General features: G+C 46.9%; 2 protein-coding genes across 4 annotated transcripts in view; both read right to left on the bottom strand.

Annotated features, from left to right (window-relative positions):
• NAXD (NAD(P)HX dehydratase) overlaps positions 1-11,938 on the bottom strand; it is a 48,513-nt gene extending 36,575 nt beyond the window's left edge. Inside the window, exons 1-2 of one of the 3 annotated variants that reach the window (XM_049867882.1) lie at positions 11,638-11,938; positions 2,169-2,319 (exon numbers count right to left, since the gene is read on the bottom strand). In XM_049867882.1, coding sequence (XP_049723839.1) covers positions 2,169-2,319; positions 11,638-11,863 — 377 coding nt within the window. In that variant the 5' untranslated portion in view covers positions 11,864-11,938. The remainder of the gene's footprint in view (positions 1-2,168; positions 2,320-11,637) is intronic. The other 2 variants (XM_049867883.1, XM_049867884.1) reach the window with 2 other exon arrangements.
• On the bottom strand, positions 3,497-11,272 carry LOC126066612 (zinc finger and SCAN domain-containing protein 29-like). The gene has a single exon (XM_049867885.1). The coding sequence runs from the start codon at positions 10,773-10,775 to the stop codon at positions 10,161-10,163; it is 615 nt and encodes a 204-aa protein (XP_049723842.1). The 5' UTR covers positions 10,776-11,272; the 3' UTR covers positions 3,497-10,160.
• Positions 11,939-13,998: the final 2,060 nt, after the last annotated feature.

Genomic DNA, 13,998 nt, shown 5'->3' with positions numbered 1-13,998 from the left:
CAAATCCGCCAGGCGCTCCTTGGAAACTCTATGGGGCAGTTTTACTCTATCTGGTAGGGTCGCTATGAGTTGGAATCGACTCGACGGCACTGGGTTTGGTTTTTTTTGTTTTGGAGGATGGATATGAGTCTAACACAAAGTGGGAGAAAATAAGAACAGGTGAGAAGCAGCTGCCGCCAAGTTGACTGTGAAGCATAGCAACCGTACAGGACAGGGTGGAGCTGCCCCACAGAGCTGCCCAAAGAATACGCTACAGAAAAACTTCAAGTATTCCTGCTCAAACTACAAATAAAGGAAGACTGGAAAACAAAAGTCAATAATATTGCGATATACAAAGTTAAATGTAACAGCTAAGAGTTCAGCTAGGAATTCCTGGCATGACTGTAACCTAAAGACGCATGACTACAAAGAGGGTGAAGTAGGGACTAAACGTCACCTGAAGGCTTCATGGGGGAGCGTGGGGCAGGACAACAATAACTAACTCTGTCTCTCCCCCAAGGTGCGTTATGCATTTTGACTTAGTTACGATAGCTAGAAAGGGAAGCCACTAGCTAAATTTGAAAGTATAATAGAATTTCCAAATTAATAAAAACCCTAGTAAAAAAATAAGGAAAGGAAAAATGGAAACACAAAGTAAAATAAAGAGTAAATATACTAAATCTTAGAAAGTACATCAAAAACCCGTTACCACCTAGTCCGACTCACAGCGACCCTATAGGACACAGTAGAACTCTGCCCCATAGGGTTTCCAAGGAGCGGCTGGTGGATTTGAACTGCTGACTTTTGGTTAGCAGCTGAGCTCTTACTACTACACCACCAGGGCTCCGAAAGTACATCAGATAGACTCTAAACATGAATAGACTTATTTCCCCCATTAAAAAGAGCAGACACTGTCAGATTGGGTTAATAAACAAAATCTAGCTGTATATTATTTATAATAAATATACCTAACCATGTGATTGTTGTTCTCGTCGTTAGTTATCATCGGGTCCATTCCGACTCATGGCGGACCTGTTTGTGCAGAGTGGAGCTGCTTGATAGAGTTTTCAAGGCTGTGACCTTTTGGAAGCAGATCGCCAGGCCTGTCTCTGGGCAGGTTGGAACTGCCAACCTCTCCACTGGCACTAGTCCAGTACTTAACAATCTGTGATACCCAGGGACTCCTGAACTGCCTAAAACCAAAACCAAACCCGTTGCTGTCAAGTCGAATAGGGTTTCCAAGGAGCAGCTGGTGGATTTGAACTGCCGACCTTTTGGTTAGCAGCCAGGCTCTTAACCATCGCGCCACCAGAGCTCCAACTACATGATAAACAACTGAAAATGAAAGGATGGGCAAAGAGATAGCACATAAATGTAAATGGAAAGTAAGCAAAAACAGAAATGGTAATTACAGTGGAATTTAAGTCAACAGCAGTAGACACCATTGGCAAAAAAGGACAAACTATCAATCTTTACGTGCAAACAACATACCAGTAAAATACACAAAACAAAAAGGTAAAACAGACGCTGAAGAAAGCGAATCTCTGTCAAATTTAATAAATAGCTTCCAGGAATACCTTTAAATTGATCTAGTAAACAGACACTGGGTATTTTCATCCTGATTACAAAAGTAACACATGCTCGTAGTGTGAAGTCTGGTAACTTCAGAAAAGTATAAAATAGGAAAAAATAGTTTCATCACCCACCATAGGCAAAACCTGTCAGTGAACAATTCAACCCACACATCTTACAGTTTTTCTCCTATTTAATCAGAAAGTTTATCACTGAAAAACCTTGAGTGTCATAATATCAGACTGTGTTTAGAAACAATTACTGGGGTCAAACTAGACACACAGGTAGACAGATAGATACATACGTACATACGTGCATAAACCAAAAAAACCAAACCCACTGCCGTCAAGTCGATTCCGACTCACAGCGACGCTACAGGACAGAGTGGAATTGCCCTATAGGGTTTCCAAGGAGTGCCTGGTGGATTCGAACTGCTGACCTTTTGGTTAACAGTCGTAGCTCTTAACCACTACACCACCAGGGTTTCCATAGAGACATACATACATACAAAGATAGATACATGCATACTTACATACATACAAAGACAGATACGTGCATGCATACATACATATAAAGATACGTAGATAAAACACTAACACGTCACATTTGCCACTTACTCTTGACAGCCTCCCACTACGCCTATTCTTCCATCTTGTCCTTTGTATTTTTTGGCACTTAGAGGAGGTATAATATTTCTCACCAACTGGAAAGTATTTTCCATATCCTTTATCGAATGTGCTTTATGTACTGAAAATGCTCTTTCTAAAACTGAAAAAAAGGAAAATGGAATTCACTCAGAAACGCAAATATCTCCTTATACATAAAGCACAGAGACTTAAACAACAGTCCATTCATTGAAATACTTCCCCAAGCTGACTTAACACGAACGCTGTAGATTTTTACCCAGTGGTTTCCCTGTTTTATTTCTGTAAGCAAATGGTGTTCAGAAATCAGAACACAACATTAATATACGCGGTATACACCAAGTTTAAGGAGCCTTGGTGGTGCTGCAGTTAAGCGCTCGGTTGCTAACCAAAAGGTCGGTGGTTTGAACCCACCAGCTGCTCCTTGGAAGATGTGGCAATCCATGTCCATAAAGACGACAGCCTTGGAAACGCTGCGGGGCAGCTCTGCCCTGTCCTACAGGGTTGCTATGAGTCGGAATCGCAGGAGAGCACACAACGACGACAGGATATCAAGTTTATTTTTGAAATGCATCAGACACTTTGGAAGGCACCTTCATCTTTCAGGAAGTTTTATAAATTAAAAAAGCAATGTTACTTGATAAACTATACATACTTATATTTCAATCTTCCTTTAAGTTTCTTAGGAGCCCTGGCGGTGCAGTTGTTAAGTGTTCGGCTGCTAACCAAAAGGTCGGCAGTTCGAATCCACCAGCTGCTCCTTGGAAACTCCATGGGGCACTTCTCCTCTGTCCCGTAGGGTTGCTGTGAGTCGGAATGGACGCTATGGCAGTGGGTTTGGTTTTGGTTTGGTTAAGTTTATTAGGTCACTTCTATCCCCTGGAATTGGAAAAGCAAGTTCCCATTTGTTACGTTCCACTGTCACATTCTAAGGCCTGACAGATTTATCATGTTGTTCCCATCTAATTTTTCAACTTGTATTTCCAACACTCATTTGGATATTAATTAGATAACCCAGATATAAGTTAGATGACTGGTCAGATAACCTGGGATATAAGGTATCTTAAACTGAGTTCAAAGTGGCATTTTAAAATAATTTGAAACTTATATGTGACAGACTGACTTGAATTGTAAACATTCACTTGAAGCTCAATAAAAGTTAATAAAAAATAATAATAATAATAATTTGACCATTTAAAATTACCCCTAAATAGGTCCATTTCCATTGTTCTTTCCTGAAAGGCTTCCTGGCTTGCTGTGAGACAAAGGCTGATTGCTGTGTAGAGCCTGATATATGAACAGATAAAACACATATTCCCTCTAGGATCAGAGGATCTTTGAAAATATAAATCATATTTTTATCCTTTCAATTTTCTCAGCAGCTAAGAAAAATCAGAGATGTGTCAAAACTTCAACGAAAGACCAACAGCAGACTCAGCTCCTACATGGTAAAAACTTTAATAAGACTCTTTAAAATTTGCTTTTTATTTAAAAAATTATTTTTTACTCAATAAATTTATTCAACCGATTTTCTTTAATAAGTAGACGTAAATGCCTTAGCTGACACATAACATGCTTAGACCATAAAATGAAAAATTAACCTTAATTACCGTCAAGGCAAACCCCTTGTCACCTTCTTCCAAACCCGGACAGGATCAAAACTCAAAACGAATAGCCCTGTAAACCTTTGGCCAAGAAAAGCACAATTAGGCTTGCTCGACCATCAGTACAGCTGGCTAGTCCCTCCGGCCCTCGGTCTTTGATTATAACCGACATCCTTCTCCCGGAGAAGTAAGTAAACCACTTTGGTCTGCAGAACTGCTTCCCGTCTGGTCTGGAGCCACAGTGCCAAGGCAGTGAGCCGCGGAGCTACCAAAGCAACCCTGCTCTCAATCTTTCTTCCCCTCCCAATTCATTCAACGTCCTGCATTCTGCCCCACACCCTGGATCCCAAGATCACACGCACTGTCCTCCCACTGTGCACGTTGGGTCACTGCTACTTTTTGACCTGCATAGTTGTGGACGCTCTTTCCCTGGTGCTCCCTTGGACGAGCTCCGTGAAGGAATTAGCGTTGCTAGAATTAGATTTAACTCCAGTGTCTCTGAATGCTGATGAAGAATCTATGCTGTTACCAAAATGCTTGACTTGTGTTTGTTGCAAACCTTAACACAGCTAGGGTAACAACAATATAACTGATCAATAGGGGCAAAAAAATTAGAAAATACTCACTCCTTCAAATGCCTCAGAAGAAATACAGCTGCTTTTCAAAGTTTAAACCAAAACCCAAACTCACTGCCATCAAGTCAATTTCAACTCATAGCGACCCTATAGGGTAGAGTAGAACTGCCCCATAGGGTTTCCAAGGAGTGGCTAAGAGATTTGAACTGCCAACCTTTTGGTTAGCAGCTGAGCTCTTAACCACTGCGCCACTAGGGCTCCAATTAGGAACTGTAAATACAGAATCCAAACTTACCAGCCACTCAAGGGTCGTTCTGGTTCCCTTACAATGTTTTGGGTTTATGCGTCCTCCCATTTTACTAAATACTAAATTCTCAGCTACAAATAAAATATCCTTAAGACCAAGTTGATTTCTTTGTGTCATAGAGACACATGCTAGGGATGCCTGCTTTCAAAGAGTTCTGTTTCCAAACTGGCATCTCAACAGTGCGCCAGGAAGTGGTCACATTATATTACTTAAGAGTTAATTACAGTCAATATCACAGCTGAATGGGTGTCACGCCAGTCTTTCATAATATTTACAAACTTAAACATTTAGCAAAGAGAGGCAGCGTGGGGAAATGAAGATCATTTTTACTGTTTGTCACTCAATAAAAAGATATATAAAATTCTTTAAAGGACGTATGTCCTAAGAGGTATGTACTCTGTAAGTTTAAGCTCCCTAAACTTTGTCTAAAAATGGGAATTTAAAAACATAGAAAAACACAGATAAATGTGTCAAATTACTATTATAATTTTCCCCCGTTACGCAGTAATTTGGAAACCCTGGTGGCCTAACGGTTAAATGCTACAGCTGCTAACCAAAGGGTCGGCAGTTCAAATCCACCAGGCGCTCCTTGGAAAGTCTATGGAGCAGTTCTACTCTGCCCTATATGGTCACTATGAGTCGGAATCGACTCAACAGCACTGGGTTTGGTTTTCTGGGTTATGCGGTAATTGAAGCTCTTGCCCTTAAACTAGAATTCAGGATCGAACTGTGGAGCTTGCATTAGTTACAGGGGTAAGTACCTTATTAAAGCTTCTACAACCAAAAAAAAAAATCAGGTTATTAGTAAAACTCAGCCAAGTAAAACTGTTCTTTAAATATACACAAAAAGATGTGTAAAAATCTGTTTTCCAGAGTTTTTACATACATACTTTTTCTTTAAGCCAGGATAATATCTGCAGGTCACAATAAAAATTAACCTAATATTTCCCCACTGTGGCACTGAGCTTTTTTGGGGGGACTTTCTATACAAGTTATAAAATATGACTGGTGACTTCACGAAGCCCTTACTATACACACAGTGGTACAACTGGTTTACGTGCTTGGCTGCCCACTGAAAGGTGGGCGGTTGGAGTCCATCCAGCGGTGCCTCGGAACAAAGGCCTGGCAATCTACTTCTGCAGGATCAGTCCTTGAAAACCCCGTGGGGCACAGTTCTACTCTGACACACTTGGGGCTGCCACGAGTCTGAGCCGACCCAACGCACATGGTTTGGTTGCTTTGTCTTACTGTTCATGTCTGATCACTACAGAATAAAAATGAGAGGAAGACACACGAGTACATGAAGTGTCCATTATGAACCCCATCATAAAAGTCCCCTCCAGCAGGTTACATTACGGTTTTAAAATAATCCACTTGTCTTTACGAAAACATGTGTAAGTACAGATCAGAGTTTCTTCTTTGCTGAAAGCTGGGGGCTATCCTGTGCACTGTAGGGTGTTTAGCTATGACCCTGGTTCTGTCTACAAGTGGCCAGTAGCACACATACCTCCCACCAAGCTGTACCAACTGAAAATGTCCCTAGAAAATATCCCTAGACGTTGCCAGACGTCCCGAGGGGCAAAACCAACTCCAGCTGAGAATCGCTGCTTTATACGCATGAATGTACTCTTGGCATCTTTAAATACACCAATGCTTCCAATTAAATAAAGTCATATAAAATGTAAATGGTGGCTTACAAAATCACACGGGAATAAAACAATTTAGCTAGACCTCAACTTATGGCTACTAAAAACTAACATTTTAAACCAATCTGACACACCCGACGAAAGCTACTCTTAAACTAATGGAAGTGCTTGATAAACTTTTCTCCCTACCCTAAAAAAAGGCACTGAAGCAGTACATTTTTTAGAAAGCCGCCTTCCTCAGTTACTTGAGGTTCACATCTTACAAACACCTACATTTTAAATTTCAGATGTTAAGCCTTAAAAAAAAAAAAAACACGATAGACAAGTATGAAATACTTAGTCTTTGTATTAAAAAGGGCAAGGATCATGAACCAAAAGGAGCCCTGGTAGCGCAGCGGTTAAGCGGTCGGCCGCTAACCAAAAGGCCCGCAGCTGGATCCCACCAGGCCGCTAACCAGAAGGCCCGCAGCTGGATCCCACCAGGCCGCTAACCAGAAGGCCCGCAGCTGGATCCCACCAGGCCGCTAACCAGAAGGCCCGCAGCTGGATCCCACCAGGCCGCTAACCAGAAGGCCCGCAGCTGGATCCCACCGGCCGCTCTGCGGGAGAAGGTGTAGCAGTCTGCTTCTGTTAAGGTTTCAGCCTTGGAAACCCTATGGGGCAGTTCTACTTTGTCCTATAGGGTCTCCGTGAGTCGAAATGGGTTTTTTCTGTTTTTTTTTTTTTATATCACGAACCAATATTTAATTACCCATTTGTACTTTGCCTCAGAGCAAGCAAAAAAACACCACGTATTACAAAAACAATTTGACACAAAACTAAGCTACTGCGTGTCAAAATACAGAACTTAGCGGAGGAGAAAGAGCTGCTGTCATAGCACAAAACTAGTATCTCCGTACGCCCGGCAGGATGCCCGCTGCGGTGGGCCGGCGGCCTGCACGGGGCCCTCCTGCCACGGGCTTCCTTCCCAGCCCTCGTCCTGCCTTGTCACCCCGATCTTCACTGCCTACCGATGCGGCGCCTTTTGGATCTTTGGATCCGGTGACAAACAGGAGGTGTGCTGTTCTCAGCACCCCAACGATTGTTAAAGCAAATAATGATTTTTGTTGTCACTCAAATAACGACGAGCGCGCGTACCCTCATTTTGCCTTCACTTGGATACGAGCTTTATGAAAACGGTAAGATAACAAGGATTTAGGTAACAAATACAACATGCAAGCATCTGACCCACTGCGGCCGCTAAGTCTCTACAGCAGTTCATCATTTAAGAACATTTTTTTAAACCCCACTTACCGTAAACCAAAAATACATACTTTGATCGTGTAAAAACTCACATCACAAGATTCACAGAGCAATCTTTATAATACGCAGAAGGAAAACACACAGGGCAGGAATCCTATTTTCAACTATTATTTTATCTCAAATAGAACTTGGTATTTTGGAGCCAAAACCCACACCGTGCAAAATTCATCTCTTCCCCTCTTTTCTGCCCTAATGCTTTGTTTAGATTTATCGGTGGCCCCAGCTTATGGGCTGCGATGTTACCACAAGGAACGAGTCTAGGAATCCTTGGGGACAACAAGCCTCCTCCGTGTCGACCGAACGTTTGAAGATTTACCGTATGAAAAACTGCTTTTCAAATATAGGTCAAGCTTTACAATACTTTAAAAGCCTGAGTTGCTGGTAGCTTTTTGTTGTGTACTTAAATAACCACTAAAGATAAAGCAGCTGTTATACACGACGTTCTGAGACTTTCAAACGCCCAGAAAAAGTGATGGTAAAAAATGGAGTTTTCATATCTGAACTGGTAGTATGGCACACTTTGCCTAGACAGAATGGGGTGCCCCTCCCAGACTACGGTTTAAAGGAAGGGTTCATGTCTTATTTATGTTTGGCCTCCGTCCCCGTACCACAGGGTCGCTATGAGTTAGAACTGACTCGACAGCACCTAACAACAAACCCTCGATGAACCTGGTTGCACAGCGGTTAGGAGTTTAGCTGCTAACCAATAGTTTGGCTGTTCAAATCCACCAGCCGCTCCTTGGAAACCCTATGGGGCATTCTACTCTGTGTTATAGGGTTGCTATGAGCCGGAATCAACTTGATGGCAATGGATTTGGTTTGGTTTGGTTTTGACCCTCAACCGTTTTTAATAGTGTCTTACACAGAATAAAACACTCAATAAATGTTTGATGAATTAAAGGTTTTTTTTTTTGTTTTTTAGCTCACTCTTCTCATTAACAGCCAGTTTATACTTCTTTCATACATAAAGAAACTAAGGCCCAGAGAGAGAGACCTGTGAAGACACCAGTCAGTAATGGACAAGCCAAACCAGAAGACACCATTTGGCCAAAAGGCTAACATTTTAACATTTTAAGGCAAAAGAAATAATTTCTCAACCAAATCAATCTTCACCCCACCAACCAAATGAAAAGTCAAATCCTTCACAAATGCCCTCTGGAGCCACTTGGGAGGGAAATAAAAAAACCCTGTCAACTGCTAACATGTTAACTGGAATTGCATGAATGCAAAGTATAAATCTGAACTGTTCACAAAGGTCTATCCCATTCACCTGAAAGAAACGCCTTCTATTAGGGAAAGGGTCAGATGAAGGTCAATTAGGTTTCTCTACACTTAGTAAAAGGAGCCCTGGTGATGCAAGGGTTAAGAGCTCAGCTGCTAACAGCAAGAACCCAGCTGCAGGAAACAGACCTGGCTTTCAGCTGCTGAAAAGATTTACAGCCTAGAAAACCTCATGGGGCAGTTCTACTCTGTCGCGTGGGGTTGCGATGAGTCGAAATCCACTGACAGCACCTAACCACAGGGCTTAGTAAATCAGAAGTTGCAGGTGGTTTACTGATAGACACCATTTGGACTTAGCCACTGAATTGTTTAAATATAAACAGCAGTGTTCTAAAGGGTAAAAAGGCCTTGACAAGAGGCAACTTAAAATTCACCCTATTAAGTAGCTTCATCTTTACAACAATTCTGAGTCTGGAAAAACAGGTCAGGTGTGTCTGGTTTTTGTTTGTTTTAAAGACATCTAGTCGAGGAACCTAGAGAATTACAGGGATTTCTTAGTCTGAGCTGTTTTTTAGACTTGTCAGTTACAGCTCTGTGTATTGTCATCACGGTGCCAAAGGTGCTTTAAATTAATGTGAATTTATAACCAATTTAGCATGTCAGAGAAATCCTAAAGCTAACCGAGATACACTCTGGCACCCCCTAAAACTTGGGGTGGGAAGTCAGTGATCTAGAATGCTACTTTCTGGCAAACGCTTAGCAACACAGTCTTATAATGACACCTCAAACAAGTTCAAAGAAAAATCTTGCTGACCCATCATTAAGTGTGTGAATTTAAGACAAACCAAATCAAAACTCGCTGTCGTGGAGTCGATTCCGACTCATAGGGACCCTGAGGGACAGAGCAGAACTGCCCCATAGGATTTCCAAAGCTGTAAATCTTTACCAAAGCAGACTGCCACATCTTTCTCCACTGGAGCTGCTGGGTTCAAACCGCCCACCTTTCAGTTAGCAGCTGAGCGCTTTAACCACTGCACCACAGGGCTCCACTTGTCTTCTATACAAAGGTGGATAACGGCAATCTCTCCACGTCGTGAGAGATGAGATACTACCACACGTAAGCTATCCAGCTGCATAAAAGATATTTGATAAATTAATATTTACAGAGTAGAAGGAAACTGGAAGTCACGTGGAGAGGTATGGGGCCCCCAAACAATTAGAATCTGCGTGTTCAGTTTATACCTAAATTCTTATATAGTTCATCCCATTTGAAAAGCATCTCAGAGTCCAGGGACTGACCCTGGGGAATTCTACAGCCCAACAGCCAAGGTCAGGCATGAGAGTCTTTGGGGTGCCTGGATAACCCTCTGGGTCACAGTGATCTCTTGGGGTAACCATCCCCGAGGGTGCGCGCGCCCACACACACGCCCTGGCCCAGGGCTGCACTCACCATCACCAGGTGGCACCGGGATGGCAAAGGGCGCACGCTCTACCTTGACCGGACGCTGGGCGAACGAGGAGCCCTGGCCGGTCAAGCCCTTCTCAGCCGCCTGGTCCCGGCAGGCCGCGTCTCCAGGCGTGGGGCCTCCCCGGGGGTGCGCGGGGCCCCCGGGGGCAGCCCGGGCGCCCAGGATACGGTCCATGTCGTCGAAGAACTTGCAGGCCTTGCGCGCAGGCCCGCCCTTGGGGAGCCCGTCCTTCGCCTGGTAATACTGGCGCTTCAAGCCCTTGATGCGGACGCGGCACTGCTCCGGGGTCCGCTCGAAGCCCACCTGGGCAAGCCTGCGCGCCACGTCCCGGTACACATGGCTGTTCCGAAAGTTGCCGTCCAGCGCCGACTGCACGCCCGCTTCGCCCCAGATGCCCAGCAGGGCTCGCGTCTCCAGGTCTGACCACAGGAAGCCCCGGGTGTTGGCGATCATCATCCCAGCCCGGGTGGGCGCGCACAAAGGGGGCGCGAGCCGGGCAAAGGCCGGGGAAGGAAAAGCCAGGCGAAACGGCGACCCGGTCGCCAGGCAGAGCGGGACACTCCAAATGCACGCGCCCCCGCTGCGCTTCACATTTCTCCTGAGACTGGGGGACCCAGGCCAGAGGCGGCCGCCCCCACTGCGCTCCTCCCGACGCGGAAACAAAGTTTAAAAGGGGGTGTAGAGCAGCGCTCCGCGCCCCATTCACATGCAAATACACCGTGAGGCGAGAGCGCTCAGCGACGACCCCGCAGCAGATAGTCACTCGTGCCGTCTCCGGTGCTCGAACCACCAGCCTGCGGCGGTCCGACCAGCGCCCGCCCTGGCCCGGCTCTCTGCGCGCGCCGCGCCGATGAAAGCTCCCTTCCCAGGAGAGCGCACACCCTCCTCTCGCCGGCGCCCCGAGCCCTCGGATGCACCTCCCGGCGCGTGCCCGGCTCCGCACCCGCGGCCGCCGCGACCCTCCCCACCGCGCCCGCTCCCCTTCCCGCCGCCTCCCTCCGGTGCCACTCACGCACCGACGTCCCGCCTCCCCCACCCTCGCTGGGGTGCACCCATGCAGGCACCCCCAACCGGCCGGCCTTCCGCAGGATCGCGCCCAGGCCAGCGGGATCACAGCCCGGGGCGCCTGGCTCTGCCCCAGCCGCGCTCCCAACGCGCCACCCCGAGTGCGCTCCCGATGGCGCCTCCGGGAACCTCGGCGGCGCTCCTCCCCGATCCTCCTCGGCCTCGCGCGCAGGCGGCTCCCCTGCAAGCGTCGCCGGCACGGCAAAGGCACGGGCCTCCCGCCGGGGAGAAAGGGCCCCGAGGCCGAGCGTACCTGCGCGCAGCGGCAGCCAGTAGAGCGCCAGCGCCGACAGGAGCAGCGCTGCAAAGGCCGCGCGCGTGGCCAGGGCCCCGGCTCCTCCCCAGGCGATCATACCTCTGCAGCCAGGGTCCGGCTCCCTCTCCCCGGTGAGGCCTAGATCGACCTTACCTCGCCTGCGCGCCCGGGACCCGAGGGCAGCGCGCGCAGCTAAGCCACCCAGGCGTGGCAGCACAACCATCGGACGCTCCTTCCGGGTTCGCGGCCCAGCCTGCGCCGCAGCCGCCGCAGAGCCGGTTCCCGACGCGCAGATGGTCGGGACTACCGGGCTCGCCCCACCCCCGACCGCCCTCCACCAATCACCACGCGGGCTCCGGTGATTGACAGGCGCGAGCAGGTTGGCCCACGGTGTTTTGGTGTGAGAGCAGACTCGTGTTAGCAGTTCGAGGCCTGGTTTGCTTTTATCGTTCTTTTTGGGGGGCATGGGAAGTTATAGATAATGAGTGAGGCAAAGCTGCCCAGTTGGCAAACAGGTTGCAGTGGAACAATTGCCGGAGTTGGCACTGGGCATCGTAAAGGGAGTGCTCCAGGACTGTTTTTGTCTTGCTGAAAATATTATTGTTGACAGACTGGCTGGCCTGACCCAGACTGGAAAAACCCCCGATAGCGTGGCCCCCGAACATCCTTTTAGCTCAGTACTGAAGTCACTACTGAGGTTCACCCTTCAGCCAAAGATTAAAATTAGACAGGCCCATAAAACAAAATGAGACTGAAGGGGCACACCAGCCCAGGGACAAGTACTAGAAGGCAGGAGGGGACAGGAAAGCTGGGAATGGGGAGCCAAAGGTCAAGAAGGGAGAGTGTTGACATGTCGTGGGGTTGGCAACCGATGTCACAAAACAATATCTGTACTAACTGTTTAATGAGAAGCTAGTTTGTTCTGTAAACCTTCATCTAAAGTTACTGGGGGCCCCTTCCTCAGTTGCACTGAACCAGTTTCATGCCGCTGGATAAGACTATGGAGGCCGCTTAGAGTCACACAAGCAAATTTATTGTGCCAGCAGCTAGCAAAAGGAGACAGTAAGGGCTAGAACCTTCAGAGAGGCTGTCTCACCGATTTGCCTACAAGCCAAGTATTTAAGGGTTTCAACAAGCGGGGAAGGAAGGGTTTTGATGCTTATTCATGAGGTTCTGGGGGGAGGACAGAGATTTCTGAGAGGGGGTTGGGTTATGCAAATGCAGGCGCACATACAGGATGTCTTCAAGATGGAAGTCCTTCGGTCTCCCTTGACATGACTCATGGTGGGCTGTGACGCAGGCACACTGGGTCCCTTTGTCACATGGCCCCCTTCAGCTGGCAGGCACAGGAAGGATAAACGGTAGTCACTTTTACTTCTCTTGCACACTCTGCTCCTGTAGAGTCCTGCCACAGCTACACTAACCGTTCATTTGCAGCGTTTCAGTTCCTTCCACCGCTCAACCGGTACCCCGTGCTCACAGGGCCTGTATGTTCTGTTCTGATCTCCAGTGGGTGGGCCAGGTTGTTCATTCCACTCTCTGTCCTGCTTGTCTTTTTCAAGGCCTATGTGCGAAGTGAGGGAGGCCCAACCAGCCCTGCTCCAGGCTAGTCCCATCTCACTGTCTCAGTACAGTAAAAAAACATATTATTGTCAGGTCCGAGATTTACATCTCCAGTCCACATATCTCCCCTAATCTCCAGACTGGTATTAAAAAAAACCCAAACCTAATGTTGTGGAGCCAATTCGACTACTAACCTTCGCTTGAAAGTCTAATAGACAGAAAAAATCAAACCCGTTGCCATTCTAACTCATGGCGACTGCAGGTATTACAGAATAGAACTGCTCCGTAGGGATTTTGTGGCCGTAATCTGTTAAGGAAGCAGATTGCCAGGCATTTCTTCCTTACAGGGCTAAGTGGGTTCAAACCACCATTATTTAGGTTAACAGTGGAGCACTGAAAAGTTAGCTGTTCCAACCTGCCAGTGCTCTGTGGCAGAAAGATATGGCAGTCAGCATCCATAAAGATTACATTTGGGAAACCCTATGGGGCAGTTCTGCTCTGTACTATAGGGTCAGTATGAGTTAGAATTGACTCCACGGCAATGGGTTTTGTTTAATGGAGGAAAACTGTTTGCACCACGAACCAAACCCATTGCCTTGAGTCGATTCAGGCTCACAGCGACCCTGTAAGACAGAGCAGAACTGCCCCACAGGGTTTCCAAGGAGAGCCTGGTGGATTTGAACTGCTGGCTTTTGCTTAGCAGCCCAGCTCTTAACCACTGTGCCACCAGGGCTCCTTGCACCACCCGGGACCTCAAATTTAACATGTTCAGAGACAACTCTGACTCCAATTCCC

The sequence above is a fragment of the Elephas maximus genome, chromosome 23, assembly GCF_024166365.1.
Source record: "Elephas maximus indicus isolate mEleMax1 chromosome 23, mEleMax1 primary haplotype, whole genome shotgun sequence".
Classification (NCBI taxonomy): Eukaryota; Metazoa; Chordata; class Mammalia; order Proboscidea; family Elephantidae; genus Elephas; species Elephas maximus.
Note: the sequence above shows the minus strand (reverse complement) of the source record. Positions and strands in the feature narration are given on the sequence as shown.

Coding starts and splice junctions, on each gene's coding strand:
- LOC126066612 (XM_049867885.1), bottom strand. CDS start 10,775: ATGATGATCGCCAACACCCGGGGCTTCCTGTGGTCAGACCTGGAGACG.